Source organism: Podarcis cretensis (assembly GCF_951804945.1).
Source record: "Podarcis cretensis genome assembly, chromosome: 4".
In the NCBI taxonomy this organism is placed as follows: domain Eukaryota; kingdom Metazoa; phylum Chordata; class Lepidosauria; order Squamata; family Lacertidae; genus Podarcis; species Podarcis cretensis.
This window is the reverse complement of record NC_137173.1, coordinates 341084-364053: the sequence shown is the minus strand read 5'-3', so window position 1 is coordinate 364053 and position 22970 is coordinate 341084. Positions and strand designations below refer to the sequence as shown.

The 22970-nt window shown below is 53.7% G+C and overlaps 1 protein-coding gene across 2 annotated transcripts; it reads right to left on the bottom strand.

Annotated features, from left to right (window-relative positions):
* Nucleotides 1–964: 964 nt before the first annotated feature.
* Nucleotides 965–21420, bottom strand: APBB1 (amyloid beta precursor protein binding family B member 1). 2 transcript variants are annotated; one of them, XM_079973739.1, is made up of 15 exons: nucleotides 21353–21420; nucleotides 20257–20350; nucleotides 18711–19345; nucleotides 13578–13759; nucleotides 10846–10905; nucleotides 10646–10731; nucleotides 9355–9418; nucleotides 7300–7437; nucleotides 6966–7093; nucleotides 6125–6239; nucleotides 5518–5602; nucleotides 3829–3912; nucleotides 3389–3504; nucleotides 3128–3304; nucleotides 965–1644 (listed from the first exon to the last, which is right to left on the bottom strand). In XM_079973739.1, exons 3-15 carry the CDS (start codon nucleotides 19297–19299, stop codon nucleotides 1477–1479), a joined length of 1992 nt encoding a protein of 663 aa, XP_079829865.1. In that variant the 5' UTR covers nucleotides 19300–19345; nucleotides 20257–20350; nucleotides 21353–21420; the 3' UTR covers nucleotides 965–1476. The 2 variants fall into 2 exon arrangements, with proteins under 2 accessions (XP_079829865.1, XP_079829864.1); XM_079973738.1 differs by having other exon boundaries at nucleotides 3128–3504.
* Between the last annotated feature and the right edge of the window lie 1550 nt (nucleotides 21421–22970).

Sequence of the window (22970 nt, the reverse complement as noted above, 5' to 3'; positions counted from 1 at the left end):
AAACCAATAAAAAATATAATCCAAACTCTAGCCTTACGAGTAGGGCTGGGAGATGCCTGCTTCTCAGCATCCTCATATATCGCCATCTGAACCTCAAGATATTGCAATGCCAGGGAAGTGGAAAGGCGTCAGTTGACTCTGCCCTCGGTCGCCAGCCAGGTGGGCAGACAGCGTCAATGTGCTGGGCGGGAGCATCGGCCGGGACGGCACACGGCTCTGCGCACGCCAGCATGGCGCCACGCGCTCTGCCAATGCCTGTGGAGCTGCCAGTCACGGCTCATGCCAACCATCGCCTCTCCTGGCGCCAGCGGTCACTGGGAGCACCGGGCAAGGTTCCCTCCTGCCTGGGTGCAGCTGCCAGTGGGCGATTACCAGCGACCGCCGCGCCCCAGAGATGGGGAGGAGGAGGAGGAGCTGGGGCCGCTCCCACCGCAGGGACTCCCAGGAGGCGGGCATGCCTCCGTTGCGCAGCCTGGCACAAGGGAGGAGGCAGTCCAGTTGTGTGGCCAGAGAGGGCAGAGAAGGCGCAGGCAGGCCCCCCTCACATCTTGGGCCCTCGAGGCCACTGCCTGAGGGGGCCAGCATCAGGCAGCCTTGCAGGGAGCAAGCTGAGGAGGTTGCGTGCCAAATGCTGGCAACGTCCAGGAGTGCAGCGCATGGGAGGTGGGCAGGGATTTGCAATTCTGGAATCATTATTAAGATCTGAACTTCAAACCAGTTTGGGGCAATGTATTGATAAGCGCCAAATTTGAACCCGAACCCTTTACTCACGAGCAAGTTGATCCGTTCCCTGGGATCCCTGCAGCATCCTTTTCTGAACCTTCTCCAACTCCAGCTTGATATGAGGCGACCAGAACGGTGCCCAGAACCCCAGATGCAGTCTCACCAGGGATCTCCAGGAGGACATGATCGTGCCGGGGGGCCCTCCCTCTGACCCCCCCCCCCATTGCAAGAAGGAACCACATCAGGGGAACCAAGTTTATTAAGTTTTAGTACAACACAGAGATCTCTTCTTATAGCAGAGACGGCCGGGGCCTCCACTCTCCCCCCCCCATGAGGGCCTCCGTCCGCTGGGGCCACCCCTGGGGAGACACAGCAATGGTGCAAGTGCCCCCCACTAGTGCAGGGACCCCCAAATACCCCCCAGCCTCCACTTTCATATCCTATTAAAAGCAGCAGCTTAAGATCAGGTGCCCCGACTTGGGGGGGATGAGGCCGCAGCTGCACCCCCCGGGAGAGGCGCCCTAGATATGTGACCCCCCTCGCTCCCCCCGGCAGCTCACGTCAGGGAGCCACAGCGTTCCTCTCTCTCACACTCGCGCCTCATAAATACGCACCTCGCACACTCGCTCTCCCCAAGGGGGGGGTCTGGGGGGACAAGAGCTGCCGGGCTGATGGGGGGGCCGACCTCATCCGACAGGGGCCCCCGTGCGGACCCTCCTGCTGGCCCCCGCAGCGGGCCTGGCCAGGGGGCGCTCATGGCGTCTGGGCCCCCTGGCGCTTGGGCTTGAGGCTCCCCAGCAAGGTCTGCACCCCCTTCCGGACGGTGGAGCCCACGCGGCGGGCCACGGAGTCGGCCGGGGGGGCCGGCAGGCAGGAGCTGGTGGTCTGGGGCCGGGCGTCCAAGCACTTCTGGTAGCGCAGCTGCAAGAGAGGAAGCGGGTGGCAGTCCAACGGTGAGGCCTGCGTGGTGAGGGGGTGGGCTGGGTGACCCCTGAGGGGCCCTCCAACTCGGCAGTTCCAGGATCCGAAGGGGCAGTGAAGGCAGCGGCAGCCGAGCTCCCCACCTCCCCACCAGTCCCTGCCCACCCAGGACCTCCTGCACCCACAGGGCGCATGGCAAAAATGCAGCAAGAGGGGTCGCCTGTGGGATGTAGTCCACTGGAGCAGTCAAGTCCCACATTCCTTGTTTTGCTAGAGGGGACATGCAGGGGATGTTGGTTCAGCCAGGCAAACTTCCTGTTCCACCTGGCTGGAGCATCCTCGCTTGCGTGTGACCAGGTGGGTCAGGGGTGCCCAATCTTTTTTCAAAGAGGGCCAGATTTGATGGCGTGAACATGCGTGAGGGCCAACCAAAGTTGTTGAGGATTGAAGTTTACCCCAAAGTTGTTAGTTACTGAGCTTTCTTTAGGATTTTACCCCAGGACATATACTGCCACGGGGGGCAGATTAAATTGACCAGCGGGCCAAGAGTCAACTTCTTTTTGTTACTTATGAACCAGACTGGGGTGCCTTTATTCTTTTAGGAGGGGATCAAAGGGGTCTTGCCAGGAATTATAGACTTTAAGAGATTGGGTAGAATTACAGTGGTGCCTCACAAGACGAAATTAATCCGTTCCATGAGGCTCTTCGTATAGCGATTTTTTCGTCTTGCGAAGCAAGCCCATTGACAGCTTAGCGGATTAGCGCTATTAGCGGTTTAGTGGCTTTTAGCGGATCCGCTGATAAGCGGCTTATCAGCGGATCAGCTGATAAGTGGCTTAGGGCTTAGGAAAAGGGGGGAAAAAGGGGAAAAGACATTTTCATCTTGCGAAGCAAGCCCATAGGGAAATTCGTTTTGCGAAGCGTCTCCAAAACGGAAAACCCTTTCGTCTAACGGGTTTTCTGTCTTGCGAGGCGTTTGTCTTGCGGGGCACCACTGTATGGACCTTAAGAGATTGCATGGGTAGGCAAACTAAGACCCGGGGGCCGGATCCAGCCCAATAGCCTTCTGAATCTGGCCCACGGACAATCCGGGAATTAGTGTGTTTTTACATGAGCAGAATGGGTGCTTTTATTTAAAATGCATCTCTGGGTTATTTGTGGGGCATAGGAATTCATTCATCCCCCCCCCCCAAATAGAGTCTGGCCCCCCACAAGGTCTGAGGGACAGTGGACCGGCCCCCAGCTGAAAAAGTTTGCTGACCCCTGATCTAACAAATCTGCAACTAGCTTCTTGCTGTGTAATACGGAATACACTCTATTTAGTGAAGATACTTGCAGAGCGAGTTGGGCAGGGTAATATTAATCTATCCTGTCCTGCCACCCACAACATTGCCACAAGGTGGGGAGAATGCCAGCTGCTGCCAGGCCTGATATTGAATTATGGGGGGGGGGGAGTGCAAGACAGATGTGGGGGGGCACCTACCATGCAGGCGGCCTGGACGGCCTCGCTCAGGCCGGCAGCGTTGGGCTCGCACCAGACCATGTGGCAGCGGAAGTTTCCTGGGGCGGCAGCCATGATGAAGGCAAAGGTGCGGACGTCCCGCCCGATGCCCATGAAGGACAGGAACCGCACCCGGCACTCGCACAGCACCCCCTCCGTCTGGGGAGAAAAGCGGGGGGGGTCAGGCCTTGCCGTCTTCCTCCCCCTCCCCCGTCCTCCTCCCAGGGACCAGGGGGCACTCACCTGCTGGTGGGTGAGGGTGAGGGTAGCAGGGGCCACGCTGACCTGGGCGGGGGTCCACTGCTCTCTGGCCCCCTCTGCCAGCGCCACGTCCAGGGCGGCATTGAGGACGTCCATGCCTGGGGGGGAGGCAAGGAGGTTGGCAAGCAGGCCCAGCGCCCCCCAGGCGGGGCAGGCAAGGGCTACACAGCAGCACCCACTGGGGGGGCACCCAAACGGATTTCCCACCAGCCCCCAGAGGAACCACCCCTTGTCCCAAACAGGGATTGAACCTGCAGGCTTATCCCATTTTGTGCTCACAGCCCCCCTGCGAGGTCTGCTAGGCTGAGCATGCCTGGCCCTCGAGGTCCCGCCCGGTGAGATTCCTGGTCAACGATTTGAACCCGGGTCTCTCCCTGGTCCTGGCCAGCCCTGCAAGACCGGCTCCCCCGCCCCCTCCTTACCCACAGGCTTGGCCACGACGACGCTCCCCAAGTAGAAGACCTGGAACTGCTGCACAGATTCGCTTTTGGGGGCTGGAAACTCAACTGGGGGGGAGAAGAGAGGAAGCGGTCGTGAGAGGCAAAAAAAACACACATCTGGGGCACTGGGGGGCAGAGGTCATGCCTGGAAGTGAGCCTGGGGCACAAGCCAAATGGGGGCTGGGCAAGAGGTGCCAGTTTGGCTGGGGGGGAGCACACCTCCTTGACCCCCCAAAGGTGTCCTGGGCAAATCCCTTTGACAGCAAATGCAGGGGAGACTCGGGGTTCCTCAGAGACTCGGAGAGCCAGTGTGGTGTAGTGGTTAAGAGCGGTAGTCTTGTAATCTGGTGAACCGGGTTCGCATCTCCGCTCCTCCACCTGCAGCTGCTGGGTGACCTTGGGCTAGTCACACTTCTCTGAAGTCTCTCAGCCCCACTCACCCCACAGAGTGTTTGTTGTGGGGGAGGAAGGGAAAGGAGAATGTTAGCCGCTTTGAGACTCCTTCAGGTCTCAGTGATAAAGCGGGATATCAAATCCAAACTCTTCTTCCTTTGAGGGTGGAAGGTTTGTCTGTGCGAGATTTGGGGATTTAATTTTGGCGGAAGCAGAACCAGGGCTTGCTCTTCCAAATGAAGCTTTCTGGATCTTTCTGGGGATGCCAACACAGGTGTCCAAAGCATTGGCCTCATCCTGGCAGCACAGACTTGGAGTAGGGTTGCCAAACATCCCTATTTTCCCGGGTTTTTCTTCTTTGTCAAAGGTCAAATTACCATCCGAGTGGATTTTTTAAAAATTTGCAAAATATCATGGCCTTTATTTTCATTTTTGGTACCCTTTCTCCTTCCTAGGGCTGCTCAGCCTCGCCTTGTCTTGTGAGCAAGGAGGCCGCAGTCAGCCAAGCGAAGGAGGGGGCGAGAGATAGAGACATGGGATTGGGGGGGGGGTGCCCTGGATTTTTCTCACAAAATGTTGGAGGGTATGTCATTTTCATTTTTCATAACCATTATTAAATATTTCAATACACTTTTAATCTTTTACCGCACGCACACGCACACACACACACACACACACACACACACAATCAATACTTTTTTTCTTTTCTCCCCCACCTACAAAAGTGTCCCTTTTTTCCCCCTCTTCGGAATATGGCCACCCTAGCTTGTATCCCAACGGGAACCAGCCCAAAATCTGACCATTTCTCACTCTGCAAAAGAGCTGTCATGGAGAAAATTTGAGGCTTCAATGAGGACTAGAACCTCCAGGCACTTTTTATAGGATTCCTTCGTGACATATACCGTATTTTCCCATGTATAAGACGCCCCCAATTTTTTGAGACCAAAATTAAGAAATAAATAATTGCAACATTCCGTGTATAAGACGACCCCCAATTTCAAACTTAAGAAATTGGGGGGGGGGGGGTATAGTCTTATACAAAGAAAAATACAGTGTGTTTCCAAGGCAACCATTTTTCCCAAGCCTGGGGAACCCAGAACCAGACTTGATGAATCAGAGAAGACTGATACTCTTTAGTCGGACTCCGTTATTTTCACCCAAATGCAACCAGACCCATTTGGCGTGTCTATTTTGAACTTTTTCGTCTTTTAAAGTTCATCTGTTGTTATAACTGTTCTCTGTTCTTTATATATTATAAAATGAAAACAGAAAAGCTACCTTGGAAGGGGATGTCCACCATCTTGGAGTGGTCGAGGGACAGCCCGTTCAGGGGGAGCTGGGCCTTCCGCCGCTCCGTCATGATCTAGAATCGCAGAAAAATTGCAGGGTTCAAAGGGGCCCTTGGGTCATCTAGCCCAACCCGCAACAATGCGGAGCAAAAGGAGGGTCAGCAGGGGGGACCTGAATGCAGATCCCCCCCCCAGCTCTGCATGAAGGAAGAGCAGTAGAAAATCCCTTGGGGGGCACAGAGCTGGAGCCCACTCCCTGGCCACCTGGCTTGCTTGGCAATGAGGTCTAGAAACCTGCTTTTTGCAATTTAAACGAGGAAGCGGAGCCTCGGGGCACTAGGTTCTGCCAGGTCCTGGGCTTTTTCTGCAGGAGCTCCGGGGGGCACCCCCAAGGGTGATTCCTCCCCCCCCCCGACCCACATGCCCTTCCTCAGTGGGGGGTTCCCGTGAGCAGGGATCCATCACCACATAGCCCCCCCCCCCGCCATGAATCCTGGGCTGCTTCCTTGCTTCCTAAGCCCTATCCGGGGGGGCTCTTGCTCTGGAGCTAAAGGGGGGGTGTCATGGGGAGGTCAGGCACCGGAGTCCGGCATCACCTTGGAGCAGATCTCATGGAGGCCAGTGGCGATGTCCTTGGCTGGGGAGTCGCAGCGGAAGACATGGCACTTCAGCATCTGGGCCAGCTGGTCCCGGGCCACGTAAGCAAAATCCCTGGGGGGGGGGGGGGGACGACACACGGTGGGGGAAGGTCTTATTTATCACATCTCTCATTCGCTTTGTACCAAGAGTCTCAAAGCCCCTTGACATTATGAAACACAACCACATAAAACCAGTTAAAAATTAGAACGCCCCCCAAAAAACACACACTCATGAATGGGCATGGAGGGAAGTTTCCCCCTGGGGAGCCTCTCTGGGGAGAGGATTCTGCAAGGGGGGCACCACAGAGAAGGCCCTGTTCTTGCGGCGGCTCTTGGGGGTTAAGATGGCAGCACGGGGGGGGGGCTCTGAGTTTCCCAACGAGGTCACCCCCACCCCCATAAAAAAGGCATCCCTTTCAAAGATGAGCAGGCAGGGGTCAAGGGGGGCTGCCACTTTCAACTGTTCACAATGGAATGTTTTTTGGGGTGGGGGGTAAGAAGAGGGGTGCTCACAAAGAACTGAAAGGAAAGGGGGGTTTCTGGGCACAGCTACCTACCTCTCCCTGGATCCCAAAGGGAAGCGAGTGCAGAAGAGAAGAGAGCAGTCAAGGTTAGCAGGTGGGGGGGCAGCCCCACCCCACCCCCACCCCCTCCCTCCCTTGCAGGGGGTGGGCTATAGGACCCTCGGGGGGCCCTTCTCAGATTCCATGGCCAAGCAGCTGGCCGGCTGACTCGCGGCCAGAGGAAAGGGGCCCGGACCTGCTCCTCCCACCCCCCTCCCCACAGGGGCCCCCCCTACCTTCCGCTGTCCCTCCCGACCCCCCAGACGCGGATGGTGACGACCGGCTGGCTGTGCAGGACCAGCTGCTCCTCGGGGTCCAGCAGCTTCAGGGTCTCGTTCTCCAGGACCAGGAGCATCGCCTTGCCCTGTGGAGAGGGGGGAGGAGGGGTCACGGCTGCACAGAGGCCCCTTCCCCAACAGGACCCCCCCCCCCCGCAGCCCTACAGGCATTGTGGGCGGGGGGGCACCCAAGACTCATCCAAATCACCCCCTCCTCCTCCGTCCAGTGAAGGCTGAACCCGCCCAAAGTCGCAGCCGTAGGGATCTGGGCCCCCCCTCAGGCAGGACTCACCTCCTCCCAGGAGCCCCTCAGGTCGGGGTTCTGCCCCGCCAGCTGTCGGATGCAGTTGTTGACGGCCACGCTACTCCTGCCCAGGGTCAGCTCCTCCTCGGACATCTCCACCCAGCCCAGGGAGCGGACCGAGAAGCACTGGGGGGGACGACAGAGGCAGGGGGTCAAGTGGGCCCCCCAGAGAAGTCTCCCAGCCCAGGGCAGCAACTTGGGCCCCAGATTATGGGTGCCCAGTGACATCCAAGAGGTAACATGATGTCATGGCATTGTGACATCATCTCCTGGTGACGGGGGGGGGGACCTTCGGGGCCTGACAAGACCCCCAAGGTGACTTCCAGTTTCTCCCCTCCCTTTTTTTCTTCTTCAGTTTTTAGAAATGACTTTTACCATCAATTTTATACATAAACAGGATTCTCTGAATCCTTGGGCTTCCCTTCACTCCCCAGTGATTTCCATACTGTGCCTGATTTATGTATAAGCTAAACAAGCTACAGCTTAGGGCCCCTCTCTCTTGGGGGTCCCCCAAAAATATACTTCTTAATTGTATTTCCGTTCAACAATTCCTTTGATAAAATACATCTTTTTGTGAAGTGCAAATGGCTTGAGATACCTGTTAGGTCCCTAAATTACCATCTAGCATATATTCAACACAAAAAACAGCAGCAATTTGTTGTTGGCAAAGGAGAGCTGGACACAGAAAGGGCCCCATTCCCTTCAGTGGTTTAGGGCCTCATCAAACCAAAATCCGGCCCTGTTTCCATAGTATTACATTATACACTGCATCTTGTAATATTATCCAAATTTATATTCAAATTTCCATGTGTAACCCCAGAATTATTACCTTACAAGTGTTATATTAATCCTGCTTATGTTTTAAACTCTGTACAGTGATCCTTAAGATAATCTATAAATTTCCCCCATTCCTTAATATATCTCTTATCTTCTTGGTTTCTGATTCTCCCTGCCCGTTTTGCCATTTCGGCAGAGTCCATCATCTGGACGATTCATTCTTCTCTGCTTGCAACCTTGTGCTCCTTTCATGGAAGGAAGGCAAGGAGACTTCCAGTTTCTACCGGAAGCTGCTTCTAAGGCTCAGGCGGAAGCTGCGTTGGAGCCCTGCCCTGTGGGGGCCCTGGCACTGGCCTCCAGTACCCCCAAGAGATGCCCCCATTGCCCTAACCTCTCCCAAACTTGAGAGCAGGGCCGTCTTACGCATATGCAGTGCCGGGGTGCAAAGATCCGCCCAGCGGCCCCCCCCCCCAGGTTGCCTAAGGTTGTTGACCTATTTATGCGGGGAACCCCAACGTTGTTGACTTTTTTAAGGGTGGGCCAGCTGCCTCAGCATCAACAGAGGAGCCCGAGGAGGAGGAGGCAGTGGCAGCAGAGCAAGGCCAGGGCTGGGCGCCTGGGGGGTGGCAAGCAGAGCCCAGTGCAAAAACAAAAGTCGAGCCCGAGGCGGAAGTGGCAGCAACTGAGTGAAGCCAGGCGTCTCATGTGAGCAGCATGTGCTGGGGGGGGGGCTTTCGACAGCCTTCCAATCCCTGGTGCGCAGGAGGGCAGAGTCGGCCGGCTGCCTCAGTTCCTCGCTCGCCCACAGCAGAAGAGCTGCAGCGCTCCAATGGGCTCTGCTCCGCTCAGCAGCAGCTGTCGGCTTTCCCCAATCCCTGGACTCCAAATCTCGGCCCTGGACTCTCGCCCTGGCACCCCTGAGAGCCGGGCACCCGGGTGCCCCGCACCCCTAGTGCCTATGGGTAAGACGGCCTGAGTATATTATGCAGTGAGTATAACAAGGATTTGTTTAAAGGTGATAAAATGGAAACTTAATAAATATTTTTTAAGAAATAGTCTGGTTTTTTGTTGGCCTGCTGCAGCAGGTGTCCCCCCCCCTTAGTGTCATAGGAAGAGCGGGGGCCCCTTTCCTCTTCCCGCCCCCAAATGCCGGGGAAAGGGCCTCTCCTCTCTTGTTCCAAGCTCCAGGGGCCACGTGGGTCACTAAGGCCAAGAGGAGACCCTTCCCCGTCTCTGGCTGGCACCCCCCCCGCAAGGCCACCTTACCTTGGACCCCTGGGAGACGCCCAGGAACTGCTCCTCTTCCTCACCTCCCTCTTCCAGGGAAGACCTGGGGGAAGGAAGTAGCAAAGTCAGGGTCACAGTTGGAGCCAGAGGTGGCAGAGGACACAGCAGGCTTCCTCGGGGCATGTGCAGAGCGCCTTTCACTGACCGCGGAGCAATGGAGCCCAGACACACAGGGAACCCTTTGTAGAAAGCAGCTGCCTGAACTGGACCTCCAAGTCCCCTGGAAAGTGGGGGGAGAAGGAGCCGCCGGAGCCCAGAGCAGCCGGGGGGAAGCCTGTCATGGGCCAGACCCCCCGACTGCACCCCATTTTGCAAGGAAGGACCCTCAGTCCCCTTTGGGAGCCACGCCCCATAGACCAGGGGTCCAGAAAGAGGGTGGTAAGATTACTTGGAGGGAGCTGAGTTGAAGGGGGTCTCTGGAGACATAAATGGCTCTCTGTCTTTGAAAAGCCAGCATCCCTGGGTCAAGTTCATCCATTTGGCTTAATTAAACCGAATCGTTTAAATTTGATTCTACAGTGGGACCTTGGTTCTCAAAGGCCTTGGTACTGAAACAACTTGGAGCCCAAACACTGCAAACCCGGAAGTAAGTGTTCCAGTTTGCAAACGTTTTTCGGAAGCCGAACATACTCTGTTTTGAGTGTTAAGCTGAGGTCTGTCTGTTTTTGCTATTCATTTTGCGTTTTTGTGGCTCTTTTTTCTTTTGTTTTTGGGACTGTGTGGAACCCAGTTCAGCTACGGATTGACTGACATTGTTTATTGCTTTCATTTTTCATTTTATCTATCTTGTAAGATAGAAAAAATTGCTGTTTTCGGGCTTGTTTTTAAAAGTCTGGAAAGGATTAATCCATTTTGCATTACAGTGGTACCTCTAGATACGAATTGAATTCATTCCAGGGGTCCGTGCGCCCCCGAAAAATCCATATCCAGAGGCGCTGCTTCTGCACATGGTGTGTAAAGTGCTTCTGCACATGCGTGCACGGCGAGACCTGGAAAAATACTTCTGGGTTTGCCGTGTTCGTAACCTGAAGGTTACATTTCCAGAGAGGTAAGTAAGCTGAGGTTCCACTGTATTTTCTATGGGAAAGCGCACCTTGGTTTCGGAATGGGCTTCTGGAACGGATTAAGTTTGAGAACCAAGGTCCCACTGCATATAAATGTGCACTCAATTGTCCCTGTTCTGAATTGTGTCGCGTTATCATCCTTCTTAGTGGGTCGTGCTAACAGCGATTCTTCCTTCCTGGGGGGGGCCCCTTCCTGCCCCACTCACCAGTTGCTGGGGGACCCCAAACACAAGCCAAGAGTGCCCTTCTTGTCCTCCTGGGGCTCTGGGACCCCCTCTTCCGACGGGACGTCCTGCAGGGAGCACAGCAGAAAAGGGGACGCCGTGAGAAAGGAGGCCCCCCCCAGCTCAGCCCCACCCCCACCCCCTCCCTCACCCCCTCACCCCACCCCCATCCAGCCTCTCACCTTCCAGAAGGCAGCGGCTTCCTCCGAGGGCTCAGCCTGCCCAAACTCCATCCAGGTGAGCTGCAAAGGTGCAGGGGGGGGGTCAGGTGAGAAAGAACAGCCCCTCCCTGCCCCTCTTCGCTCAGCACAAGCAAGGGGAGGGGTCTATGGGGCTGCCCCACACCGGCAGGTGAGTTTACTTGCTCCCCCCCCCCCACCAGAAGCTCTCAAACATCCTTGACAGGGCTGAGAATTACTCTGAGATACAGATATGTCAGATCTGGAAGGACATGATAATAGGTTTGGTTGGCATGTGTGTCTATGGTATACTCAAGGGAAAGTACTGTATTTTTTTGTTTATATGACTAGGGTTTTTTCCACCAAAACATTAGGTTTAAAATTGGGGCTCATCTTATACACAGGTAGTGCTGAGGGGTGTTTTCTTAATTTGGAGTTCCCCAAAATAGGGAGCGTCTTATACACAGAAAAATACGGTACATAAAGGATTCCATAATCATATAATTAGGAGATCTCTTTTAAAAGTATGGGAAAAACACAAAGGTTTATTAGAACAAAAGACTCCATGGTGGTTGTCTCCAACAGAAGCAACCTCAATAATAAAACAAATAGGGAAGAAAAATGGCTACAGCTAGAGATCTGTTAATAGAAACAGGGGGGAAATTAAAGCTGAAGGATCTTGAAGAGATGAGCAATTATGTACATGACGGGTTGCAGTACTGTCAATTACATGAGGTCTTTAAAGAAGATAAAAAGAAAGGATTTAGCTATACTTTATCCAGATTCCAAGGGGAAATTATAGAAGATAATACTAAATTGTTGGAGAAGATGTATAATTATTATTAGAGTGGGAAACCAAGGATGAAGAGGTTAAATGAGTATTGATTAAGTGGGCACAAGATTTATTGTGGTGAATATATAATTGTAAAACTTAATAAAAATTATTTTTTTAAAAAAAGTTTTATAGTTTTATAGACTACTTTTTAGAGGCTGTGGTTGGGGTTTGGTGGGGAGTCATTTAACTGCCCCCCCCCCATTCCTGGTTTCAACAGATGTCAAATGGTAAAAGTGAAAATGAACAAAAAGAACTTTTAAAAAGAAGAGTGCAGAGTTTGGGTGTTGGCCTGTCAGGGCTGCTTCAGCTGCCATCCCTGCATTGCTGGGGTGCGACTAGAGGACCTTTGGGGGCCCCTTTGGCAGATCTCCGCTTCTGCAGAACCAGCCCAGAGCAAGTGCAGCACAAAGGAAGTGCCCAAAGTCCCTTCAATTTACCCTCAGCATAATCAGACCTTTCTTATTTATAGGCCACCCGTCTGTCTGGGTTTCCCAGCCACTCCCAAGAGAATATTAAAAGCTCAATTAAACACCAGTCATGAAGAGCTGCCCTCTTTGGGTCTCCTGCCAGGGGAGAGAAGTGGGTGGGGCCAGGATTAAGCATTTTATCTTAATTAAAGCTTCTGTTTGTCGTTTGATTTTGATTTTCCTCTGGTTCACATGCTGAGAAATGGTTTTTCTCAAAAAAAACCACCAGCCAACCCCATTCCCACAGCCCAGGGCTGCACAGGGACGGTGGGCGTATTGTCCTGCTGTTTTGATTTACTTATTCAGTTCCTTTTGTCCTGTAATTTATTCCACAAGCTGCCCTGAGACCTCACGATGAAGGCTGGTATACAAATCTAACAAATAAATACGTAACATTGAAAGGGGTTTTAAAAACGGCTCAAGCCCAGAATTAGCAGGCCTTCCGAGAAGGAGGGCCATCGACTGAAGGTGCGGCGTGAGGCGTAACTCTAACGTCTCACCACAAATCAAACTGATATGTAGAAAATGCAACGTGGAAAAAGAGACAATGCGTGTATTTTTGTCAACTAAGAAATTTTGCATAAAAATATTTTTTAAGAGAAAAAAAGAGAAGAAAAAGTGTCAGAAGAGAGTCCCTAGGAATTATAAAAAGCCTCGAAAAAAACCTCAACAACTTCAACCCTAAAAAAAAGCTCAACAACTTCAACTTTAACAACTCATGGCCCTTCACTTCATCAAATCTGGCCCTCTTTGAAAAAAGTTTGGACACCACTGATGTAAGTCATGAGCCCCGCCTGCTCCCTCAAATATCACTGCTTTGCTCAATTCTATATCAATTACTTTGATAAAATACCGCATTTTTCGCTCTATAAGACGCACCTGACCATAGGACGCACCTTGTTTTAGAGGGGGAGAACAAGTAAAAAAAATCTCTCCCTCTCTGCTCAGCGCCCCTTCAGCAAAGCGGCAGGCGAATCGGAGCCCCTTCCATTTCTCCTCCTGCTTGGCTGAAGGGGCGCTGCGCAGAGAGGGAAAACTGTGCAGCGCATCTCCAGCGAAGCGAAGCCAGGTGTGCACCGCCCCCTCTTGCTCTTCTGGCTTCAGTGAAAGCAACGCTGCTTTCGCTGAAGCCATGGAGCCTGCATTCGCTCCATAAAACGCACACACATTTCTCCTTACTTTTTGGAGGGGAAAAAGTGCGTCCTATAGAGCAAAAAATACGGTACATCTTTTGTGATGTGCAAATGGCTTGAGATCCCTGTGAGGTCCAGCAATGACCATCTAGCAAACATTCAACACACACACAAAATGACCATTTCTTGTGGGCAAAGGAGACCTGGACACGGAAAGGGCCCTCTTCCCTTCCGGAGCTGAGGGCCGCCTCCAAGCCCCGTCCGGCCCTGGCTGGTCTTCTGTTCCAGACTCCCCCTCACCTGCCTCTCCTTGGAGGGGGTGTTTCCCGTGGAGTCGCTGCCCCCGCCCCCCGAGGGGGGCTCCCACTGGGTGGTGCCGGTCGGGATGTGCCAGTAATAGGTCCCAGACGTGTCTTGAACCCGCATCCATCCGGCCGGGAGGTCGGAGTCCGTCTCCAGCGAGTTGCACAGCCAGAAGGAGTCTGTGGAGAGAGAGGGGTGAGTCAGCTCTGGGCATTTCTGCTGGGCATATTACAGTAAGATATACCCAAAGACAAGAGAATTTTATTTATTCAACATGGAAGGTACTGTGTTATTAAATTTCAAAAGCAAGTTTTGAACAACAGGCCTGATTGGAAGATTCAAATGGAGTCAGGGAAAGCTGCGCTGGCAAATAGACAGTTGGAAAAATATAGATACACAAAGAAAGCTGTATTCAATGGATGAAAGGATATATGATTAATGACAAGATTGAGAATTGTAGAGCCAGCGACAGAGAACTTTAAAGTGTAAAAATCGGGATGTGAAAAATATGAAAACAACAAGGAGAGGCAGGACTGAAGATTTGGAGATATGCTTCAGAGGTCCAGACCATGGGGAGCCCCGAAAAATTAATGATTACAATTTGGATTATAATTTGGTCTTTTTTATTTTAGTTTCTTGTTTTAGATGGATTATGATTGGATATGTTGGTTGGCTGTTTTTTATTGGAAAATTAATAAAAATGATTTTTTTAAAAAAGAAGAAATTATTTATTTATGTATGCAACAACAGCGGCTAGAATCTTATTAGCCCAAAAATGGAAAAGTGATGAAATACCAATGAAAGAACATCGGCTAGAAAAGTTGATGGAAGACGCGGAAATGGCAAAGTTAAGGGAGAAACTCAAAGAGAAGGAGAACAGGGACTTCAAAAATGATTGATAACCTTTTATGATGTATATGCAGAAACAATGCATTGAAACAAACTCACTTGCAGGATTTGAGTAATACACTTACAAAAGAAAATATAAATACGATTTTTTAAAAAAGGTATATCAAAGTATAAGCAGAAGAAATAAATATGTTGGGGGAAGTCATGGGGGTGGGGTTAATTGAAATTGTAAAATGTAATTTGAATGTTTGATTATGTTAAAATTTCTTCAATAATTTTTTTTTAAGGAATGGGGCCGCCTGCCCCCACCTGCCCCACCCAAAACGGAGGCAGCGCATTGGGGTGAAGCAGCATGGGGGGAGGGCAGATAGAACCCCCACCCCAATCCCCGGGATCTGGCCCCCTCGGCCTCCCAGCCGCCTGCCAGCCAATCTCCACCCCACAGGGAAGGGGTCAGGGAATGGCAGAGTCAGAGGGGCCCCGGGGTCATCTAGTCCAACCCCCTTCAAGGCAGGACTCCCAAAGGCTGGGCGGCTGATCTGTCACGGCTTCTCAAGCTGAGATTCATGCATGGCTTGGGTTGGACTGGATGACCGCTGGGGTCCCCTCTGACTCTGCAATTCTGTGATGAGCTCATATCTACAGCCCCAGCGCTGGAGTTTGTTTTCTCTTCCAATAAGTGCTTTTCTCTGCTAAAAAAATGTTTAGGGGTACTCCTTCAAGGGCAGCCCCGCGTAAAGCGGATTACAGTAGTCAAGCCTGGAGGCGACCGTCGCATGGATCACTGTGGCCAGGTCAGGGCGGGAAAGGTAAGGGACCAACTGCTTGATGCGGCAAAGGTGGGAAAACGTCGCCTTGGCTGTTGCTGTAACCTGCGCCTCCGTGGAAAGGGAGGCGTCAAGAATGTCATGGCGAGACTCCTGACGGGATCCTCACCATAGGATCACATTCATCCAGTGCTTTACCAGCTGCACTGGCTCCCGGTGGAGCACTGGATCAGGTTTAAGGTATTGCTTTTAACCTTTAAAGCCCTATACGGCCTAGGACCCTCGTACCTACGGGACCGCCTCTCCTTACGGTCTTCAAACAAAAACATCTTGGAGGTCCCAGGCCACAGAGAGGTTAGGCTGGCCTCAACTAGAGCCAGGGCTTTTTCGGCTGTGGCTCCGATCTCTGTCCCAAGAGACTAGGGCCCTGAGGGACTTGACATCTTTCCGAAGGGCCTGCAGGGTGGAGCTGTTTTGCCTGGCCTTTGGCCAGGGCACGGACTGACCCCTTATATGGGATTTGGTATATTAATCTTCCCTTGGCTTTTTTGCTGGCCCACGTAGGACCAGCATGGCTAGCTCCCTCGGGTGAATATCTGATGTTCCCTCCCATTATGGTCTTGATTTATGGGCTACTACTAAAATAAGGCTCCATTTTAAGCCATATTTTAATTAACACTTGTTTTTTCCTATTACGTTTTATTGTAATTTATATTTGGTGTTAGCCGCCCTGAGCCTGGTCCTGGCCGGGTAGGGTGGGGTATAAATAAAAATTTATTATTATTATTATTATTAATCCATTCTGGAAGTCTGTTCCAAAATGAAAGTGTTTCAAAACTAAGACACACTTTCCCATAGAAAGGAAAGCAAAATGAATTAATCCGTTCCAGACTTTTAAAAACAACCCCTATAACAGCAATTTAATATGAACTGTACTATCTAACGAGAGCCTTGATCCTTAAAATGAAAGCAATAATCAATGTACTGTACTATAAAATAAACAAGACAGTATTGTAGATGATAAAAATTAAAATTAATTTTTCATCTGCTCTGATGATAGTCATTGTTTGGATGGGGGGGGGGGGCTTTGAACCATTTCGACAGTCACGCAATCCATCAATCAGTAGCTGCACTGGGTTCCGCACAGTCGCAAAAGCAAATTAAACTAAAAAGACTCGGAAACAAAAATACAAAATAAATAGCGAAAACAAAAGCGCCAAACTTAATCTGTTCCGGAAGTCCGTGTGACTTCCGTAATGTTCGGAAACCAAGGTGCAGCTTCTGATTGGTGCAGGCGCCACAGAAACAATAGCCGACAGCCGCGTCGGACATTCAGCTTCCAAAAAACGTTCGGAAACCAAAACACTTCCAGGTTTTTGGAGTTTGGGAACCAAGGTGCCACTGCGTTGAAACTCTGCCCCTCAATGAGGCCAAACTTAAGATGCACAAAATGTTTCGGCGTCCCCCCAGGAAAGAAGGACTGCTTCTGACTTTCTGCCTGCCCCCCCTGCCAGCCAGTCCCCCCCCCCGGAGCCCCTTCCCCACCGCTCACCCTGGCTGGGGCTCCGCATGGCTCCTGTCCCCGCTGGGGGGCTCATCCAGCTCCAACGCCTGCTCCCTTTGCACCCCGGAGGGCGGGTGTCGCCAGCTTCCCCCCCCCCACCTGCTCCTGGGCGGGTGTCCCAAGGCACCCACTGACATCACGGCTGCCAAGGCAAGAAGCGTCGCCAAGACACCCTGCTCCCTGGGGGGGGGGGAGGACAACAGCCAGATGCCAGGCAGTGGGGGGGGGGCTGAAGCAGCAAACGCCTCTGGCTCAGAGCTGAGCTCTGCCCCCCCCCCAGACCAAGGAAGCAGGGAGTCCAGCCGCAGCCCCCTGCCCATCCCCCACTGTAGGGGTGCAAATATCCAGAGTGTGGGGGTCAGGTGGGATTACTATGAGGAATGATGAAATGTGGAGCAAGCCATTGTGTCCACGATGAATGCATTGCATTGACTGGGTTTGATTCATTGACAATAATTTCTGATCAAATCCCACAAGCCTCTCCACCTCTGCCCATTTTCTCTACTGTTCCATTTTTTACGCCTGACAGGCACCTATAAGCATTCTGAAACACAGGCCAGTTGCTCCACTGGGCATCCTCAGTACATAAAGATAGTAGGTTACTTTCATGTGGTTTAATCTTTAGACAGATCTTAAGGGCCACGAAGAGAGTTCACAAGGAGATGGTAAATTCTGCCGTCCTGCCTCTCCTGTCTATGACCTCCGTGGTTTTGCTGAATGCCTTCCTCCTTTTATTCCTATTTTATTGACTCTGAACTACAGATGCATGCTCAAGTAGGAAATAGTTTCTTTGTGGTTAAAAGAATTTCTTCTGATCTGACTTTGTCCCACGTGGGGTTTTAGAAATGCTCAGAGGGAGTCTGATTGGTTCTTACGAATACTGTGTAAAAAGTTCTTTTGTGAATAAAACGACCTGGGCCAAGGGGGGGGGGAGAGAGGATTATTATTATTGACCCTCCTCCCAGAGAAAAAAACAGGACCCCATGGAAAAACAGGAGCTTGGGGGGGGGGGGAAATCAGGGAGCCCCAGTGGGCAAGCCCCCCTCGCTGCCTTGGCATCACCTTGGACCTGGCTGTGGCCATGACAGACCTCCCTCTCCCCACCTGCCTCAGATCAGAGCCCCCCCCAGGAGAACTGTAGAGGGGGAGGGGACTCCAAAGGTCATCCAGCCCAACCCCTGCAAGGCAGGATTTGTAACGATAGCATCCTGCGTGGGGGGGCAGCTCTGTCTCCACAGCCCCCCCCCACTCCCTCTGAGCTGCCCTTGGGGCCAGACACCATCTCTTAGCCTAGCCTATCTCACCGGGCTGTTGTTCTTATTTATTAAATTCCTATTTACATCTAAATTTGGATTTAAATCAATTTGATATTGTGAGGAGGAAACCAGGAGGAGAACCAGGAACGGTGGACGCTCAGGTTGCAAACGTGATCTGTGAGGGAGGCACGTTCGCAACCCACAGCACCCACAACCTGCAGCGGCGCATCTGTGCACGCGCAGGTTGCAATTCGGCGCTTCTGCGCATGTGCAAAGTGCAATTTTGCGCTTCTGCGCATGTGTGACCATCGAAACCCGGAAGTAACCCGTTCCAGTACTTCTGGGTTTTGGCGGTCCGTAACTCAAAAAAACGCAGCCCGAGTAATCTGTAAGCCGAGGTCTGACTGCACTTGAGCGCCTTGAGAAAAAGATGGTATATAAATATTTTTAAAACCCTAGCATCCTAGAAGGGACCGAGGGTCCTCCAGTCTAAACCCCTGCAATGCATGCATCTTTCGAACCCACGAGCCTGAGCCATCCCCTCCTGGGCATCTCCTGCCAGTCAGAGTGGGCAATAGGGAGCCGTCCTGCCTGCCGCCCGTCTGCCAGGGATACCTTGGCACAGTCAGGGGCCAGCTTCAGGAACCCCCAGGCCCCTTCTCCAGCGAGGGGCCCTTGGCCCTTGGCCCCCTACCTGCTTCGTCGGGGGAGCTGCCAGCAGGGCTGCCCTGGCTGAGGGTGGCCCAGCTGGAGTCCTCGTCGCTGGCGGTGCTGTGGCGCATGCCAAAGAGGAGGCTGGCGCTGCGGCCCTGATCCCCCCGCGGAGGAGCCCTCTCCGAGCTCTGCTCCTCCGACTCAGTCGCCGGCTCGCTCTGGACGGGCGTGGAGTCCTCTTCCTCCTCCTCCTCCTCCTCCTCTTCTTCCTCCTCCTCGTCTTCCTCCTCCTCCTCCTCCTCCTCCGGCTGGGCGTCCCCCGTCAGCGGGATGAGGAGGGCGCTCAGCTCCTTGGTGGGGGGGCTGAGCTCGTTGCGGTTCTGGTCGCGGCCCCTCTCGGCCGCCTGGCGCAGCTGGTTCTGCCCGTCCTTCACCCACTTGGTGTTGGAGGGGGGCTCCTCCGCGCTGGGGGGGCAGCCCAGGACCCCCTGCAGCTCGGCACAGCTGTAGGCGCAGTGGCCCTTGCGGGGCAGGATCGGGCCCACGGCGGGAGCCACCAGGCCCAGGCTCAGGCCCAGGCAGCTGTTGTCGTTGGCCAAGTCGCCCCTCTTGCTCAGGGAGCCCGACATGGCGCCGTGGGTTCCGTGGGGGGCAGGAAAGGAGATGGCGGGAGCCCTGGGAACGAAGGAAGAAGGAAGGAAGGAGAGAGAGGGAGAGAGAGAGGAGCCTCTTAGGTGCTCAGTCACACTCCAGCACCCTCACATGGCCCCCAAAGGGAAACCCACAACAAGCAGGATTCCCAGCACAAGAGCAACTCCCTCCTCCTGTGGCAGGTAGTTCCGCAGGTGAACAATGCCCTGTACTAAGAAGGGATTCTAGTCTCCTCCACTGCTCCACTCCCCCCCCCCGAGAGCCTAATACCAGATCCCTGGAGGTTGTCTGCTCTAACTCTCAGGGGAAAGGGAATGGCGCTCTGCACATGCTCCACAGAATTCCATCACACACTCCAGGAAATAAACAACTATCTGACTTTCAGAAGACATTTGAAGGCAGCCCTGTTTAGGGAAGTTTTGAATGTTTGATGTTTTGTCGCTATTATTATTATTATTAATCTGTTGGGAGCCGCCCAGAGTGGCTGGAGAAACCCAGCCAGATGGGCAGGGTATAATTTTTATTATTATTATTATTATTATTATTATTATTATTATTATAGCTGATCCTGGTAAGGAAATCCATTTCCCAGCCACCACAAGGCCTTCACTGTGCCAGCATTTAGCCACAAGGCCTGGCATTCAGAAAATAATAATAATAATAATATCCAAAGATCTCAGGGCGATTTCAGGAAAAGAGCTGGAGATGTTTGTTGAAAAGGGTGTCTTTGTTAGCAGGGAAGGTGACATTTTGGCATCGCAGTCCTGGCACCCCCAGAACAGCCTGCCTTCAAAGTTTTGCCCCCAGCTCTAATGGGCCGAGGCACTTTGCACATGCTCTATGCCCCTCTCTCCTGAGAAACCTCTGCAGCCCCCCGCAACTGCTCACGCCCTGCCCTAAGCCCAGGTGGTCTCTGCCCACCCCCTTGGACTTACCTGTCGTGGGCCGGAGAGAGAGAAGAGCGGGCAACTACATGCTTTGGGTGGCACAAAACGGGCAGCGGCCAGGAGAGGGGTCTGCCCCTAGAGCCTGGAGGCAGAAAGGCACAGCTCAGCTGAGGCAGGAGAAGGGGGTCTCCCAGAAGCAGCAGCCCCCTCCCACCCCAAGACCCTTCAGCCCCAGAGCCTGGCAAAGCGCCCTCGAGATCCAGGGCCCCCACTCCCCTGCCCCACAGAACCCCCTAGTTCACCACCTTCCACAAGCCCCCTGTGACCCCCCCTTGAACCCACCAAGCACTGGGGGGGAGAAGGAGTTCAGGGCCTGGAGAGGGGGTGTCTGCAGGGGTCTAGACCAGGGCAGCACCCCCATTGCCCACTCCTCTCTAGTTGTGAACAGGGGGCACCCATAGGCCCTTTTGGGGGGCGGCCAGAAATGGGTGGTTGGATTGAGGGGGAGTCCATCCAGGCCAGCTTGCTCCTGTTCCGGGGGGGGCGCTTTGGCCTCTCCCCGCCCCCGTGCCAGCTGGGCAACAGCCCCACACCCCCCCCCCCGCCAGCTCAAACCCCATCCAAGGCCTCTCCTGGAAGATGGAGATGGAGGGGGGTCGGCGCAGCTTCCCTGGCAGGTGTGCCCCCCCCCGTCTGCTCCAAGCCGGCCCTGCTGGACAAGGAAACGGGGGGCGTCCTCTCCCGCCCCCGGTGCCAAGAGTGGGGGGGGGGGGCGCGACGGCGGACAAGGGAGCCGGGAGAAGGATGGAGCCCCGCGCGCCCTTCCCGGGGGGTCGGGCATCCCCGGCCGCGATCGTGCAGCCCCCCACCCCGCCCCACCCCGCGAGGCCAGACCCATAGGGGGGGCACAGAATCTGCTCCCGATGCCCCCTGGGGGTCCCTTTGTGGGAAGGGGTCTCCTTGAAGGAGGGGGCCAGGCACGGTCTCCCTCCCCGCCCAGACATCCCGAAACGCCGGCGCCCCCCCCCCGCCCGACGGGGCCTCTGCAGCCCCCTCCCCACCCTGCACCCCCTCCCAAGGGGGGGGGCTCCGTTATCCCTAGCGACCCCTCCCCTCTTTTTTCCTCCTTTTCCCCTCGCGGTACCTGCAGCGGCGCGGCGCCTGCGTGAGGATGGAGACGGGGCGGCCGGGGGGGGGAGAAGGAGGGAGAGAACCGGGGGGGGGGAAGGCGTCGTTTCCGTTTCCGAGCCCGCCGAGCCCCGCCCGCTGGCAGGGAGGGAGGGGGGAGTCTCGAGGGGCTCCGGCGTGGGGGGGGGAGGGAGGGAAGGACCGGGGCTCGTCGGGCGGGGGGCACTTGCAGGGGTCGCCCCCGTCCGCGGGCTCCGGGTGCAAATCCTGCGCAACGGGGGCCGCTTCTGAAGGCGGCTTCCCGGCTCAGCGCAGGGGTCTCCGACGGGGCGCCCCTCCGAGTCTCCCACCCCCTACGGAGACCCCCGAGAGGCGGGGGGTGCCTGATCCAGCTGGGTGGGGGCAGTGCCAGCTGGGCACCCGGCTCGCCTCATCCGGGTCTCTGGCGACGGGAGATGCCACCTTCGGCGGCTCCCTCTCTCCATCTCCCTCGGGGGGAGAGGGTCGCCCTGGGGGTCGCCTGGAAATCCGACACGGACGGAGTCCCCCCCCCCCGCCCTGCCGTGACCTTCGGCGCTTGGGCACGCAGCGCCGCCGTTTCGCAAGATTTTCTGGACTCTGGGCATCAATTTGGGTGGACGGATTAGGGAGCGAGCCTGGGTCTCCCTACTCCCCCTCCCCAATTAATCCCCCCCCCCAGCCTCGTCAGGTAGGCCGGGTTCTTTCCAGGCACTCGCTGACTCTGAAGGTCACCCGAACCTCCTTCCCAAGTGGGAATCTTCCCTCAAGAGGGCTGCCTTCAGGTCTCTTCTAAAAGTCAGATACACCAGAGCACAAGACGCACCTAGTTTTTGGAGGAGGAAAACAAGAAAAAAAATATTCTGAATCCCAGAAGCCAGAAGAGCAAGAGGGATCCCTGCGCAGTGAAAGCAGCTATCCCTCTTGCTGTTCTGGCTTCTAGGATAGCTGCACAGCCTGCATTTGCTCCATAAGACGCACACACATTTCCCCTTACTTTTTTGGAGGGAAGTGAAAAAGGATTTAGAAATATGGTCAAATTTGAAGTTATCATTGCTAGGCCGAATTGCTGTGATAAAGATGAATGTATTGCCAAGGATGTTGTTTTTGTTTCAAACACTACAAATTTTGGGCAAAGTGGATTGTTTCAAGAAGTGGCAGAGAGATATTTCTAGATTTGTCTGGCAGGGCAAGAAGCCCCGAATAAAATTTAAGATACTAACTGATGCTAAAGAAAGAGGTGGATTTGCCCTGCCAGACCTTAAGCTTTATTATGAATCAGCTGCATTTTGTTGGCTGAAAGAATGGCTGCTTCTTGAAAACACGGACATTTTGGACTTGGAAGGTTTTAACAATGTATTTGGGTGGCATGCATACTTGTGGTATGACAAGGTTAAAGCACATAAAGCGTTTAAAAACCATATTGTCAGGAAAGCACTGTTTAATGTCTGGATAAGATATAAGGATTTGCTTGAAAACAAAACTCCAAGGTGGTTGTCACCAATGGAAGCAAAGGCTCAGAAAAAGCTCAATATGGAGGCCAAATGGCCGAAATATTGGGAAATTTTGGAACAAGAAGGAGACAGATTAAAACTGCAGAGTTTTGAAAAGCTAAA

Coding starts and splice junctions, on each gene's coding strand:
- APBB1 (XM_079973738.1), bottom strand. CDS start 19,299: ATGTCGGGCTCCCTGAGCAAGAGGGGCGACTTGGCCAACGACAACAGC. Junction 10,732..10,845: donor AAGCCGCTGCCTTCTGGAAG/GTGAGAGGCTGG, acceptor TGCTCCCTGCAG/GACGTCCCGTCGGAAGAGGG. Junction 3,505..3,828: donor CGTCGTGGCCAAGCCTGTGG/GTAAGGAGGGGG, acceptor CCTCCCCCCCAG/GCATGGACGTCCTCAATGCC.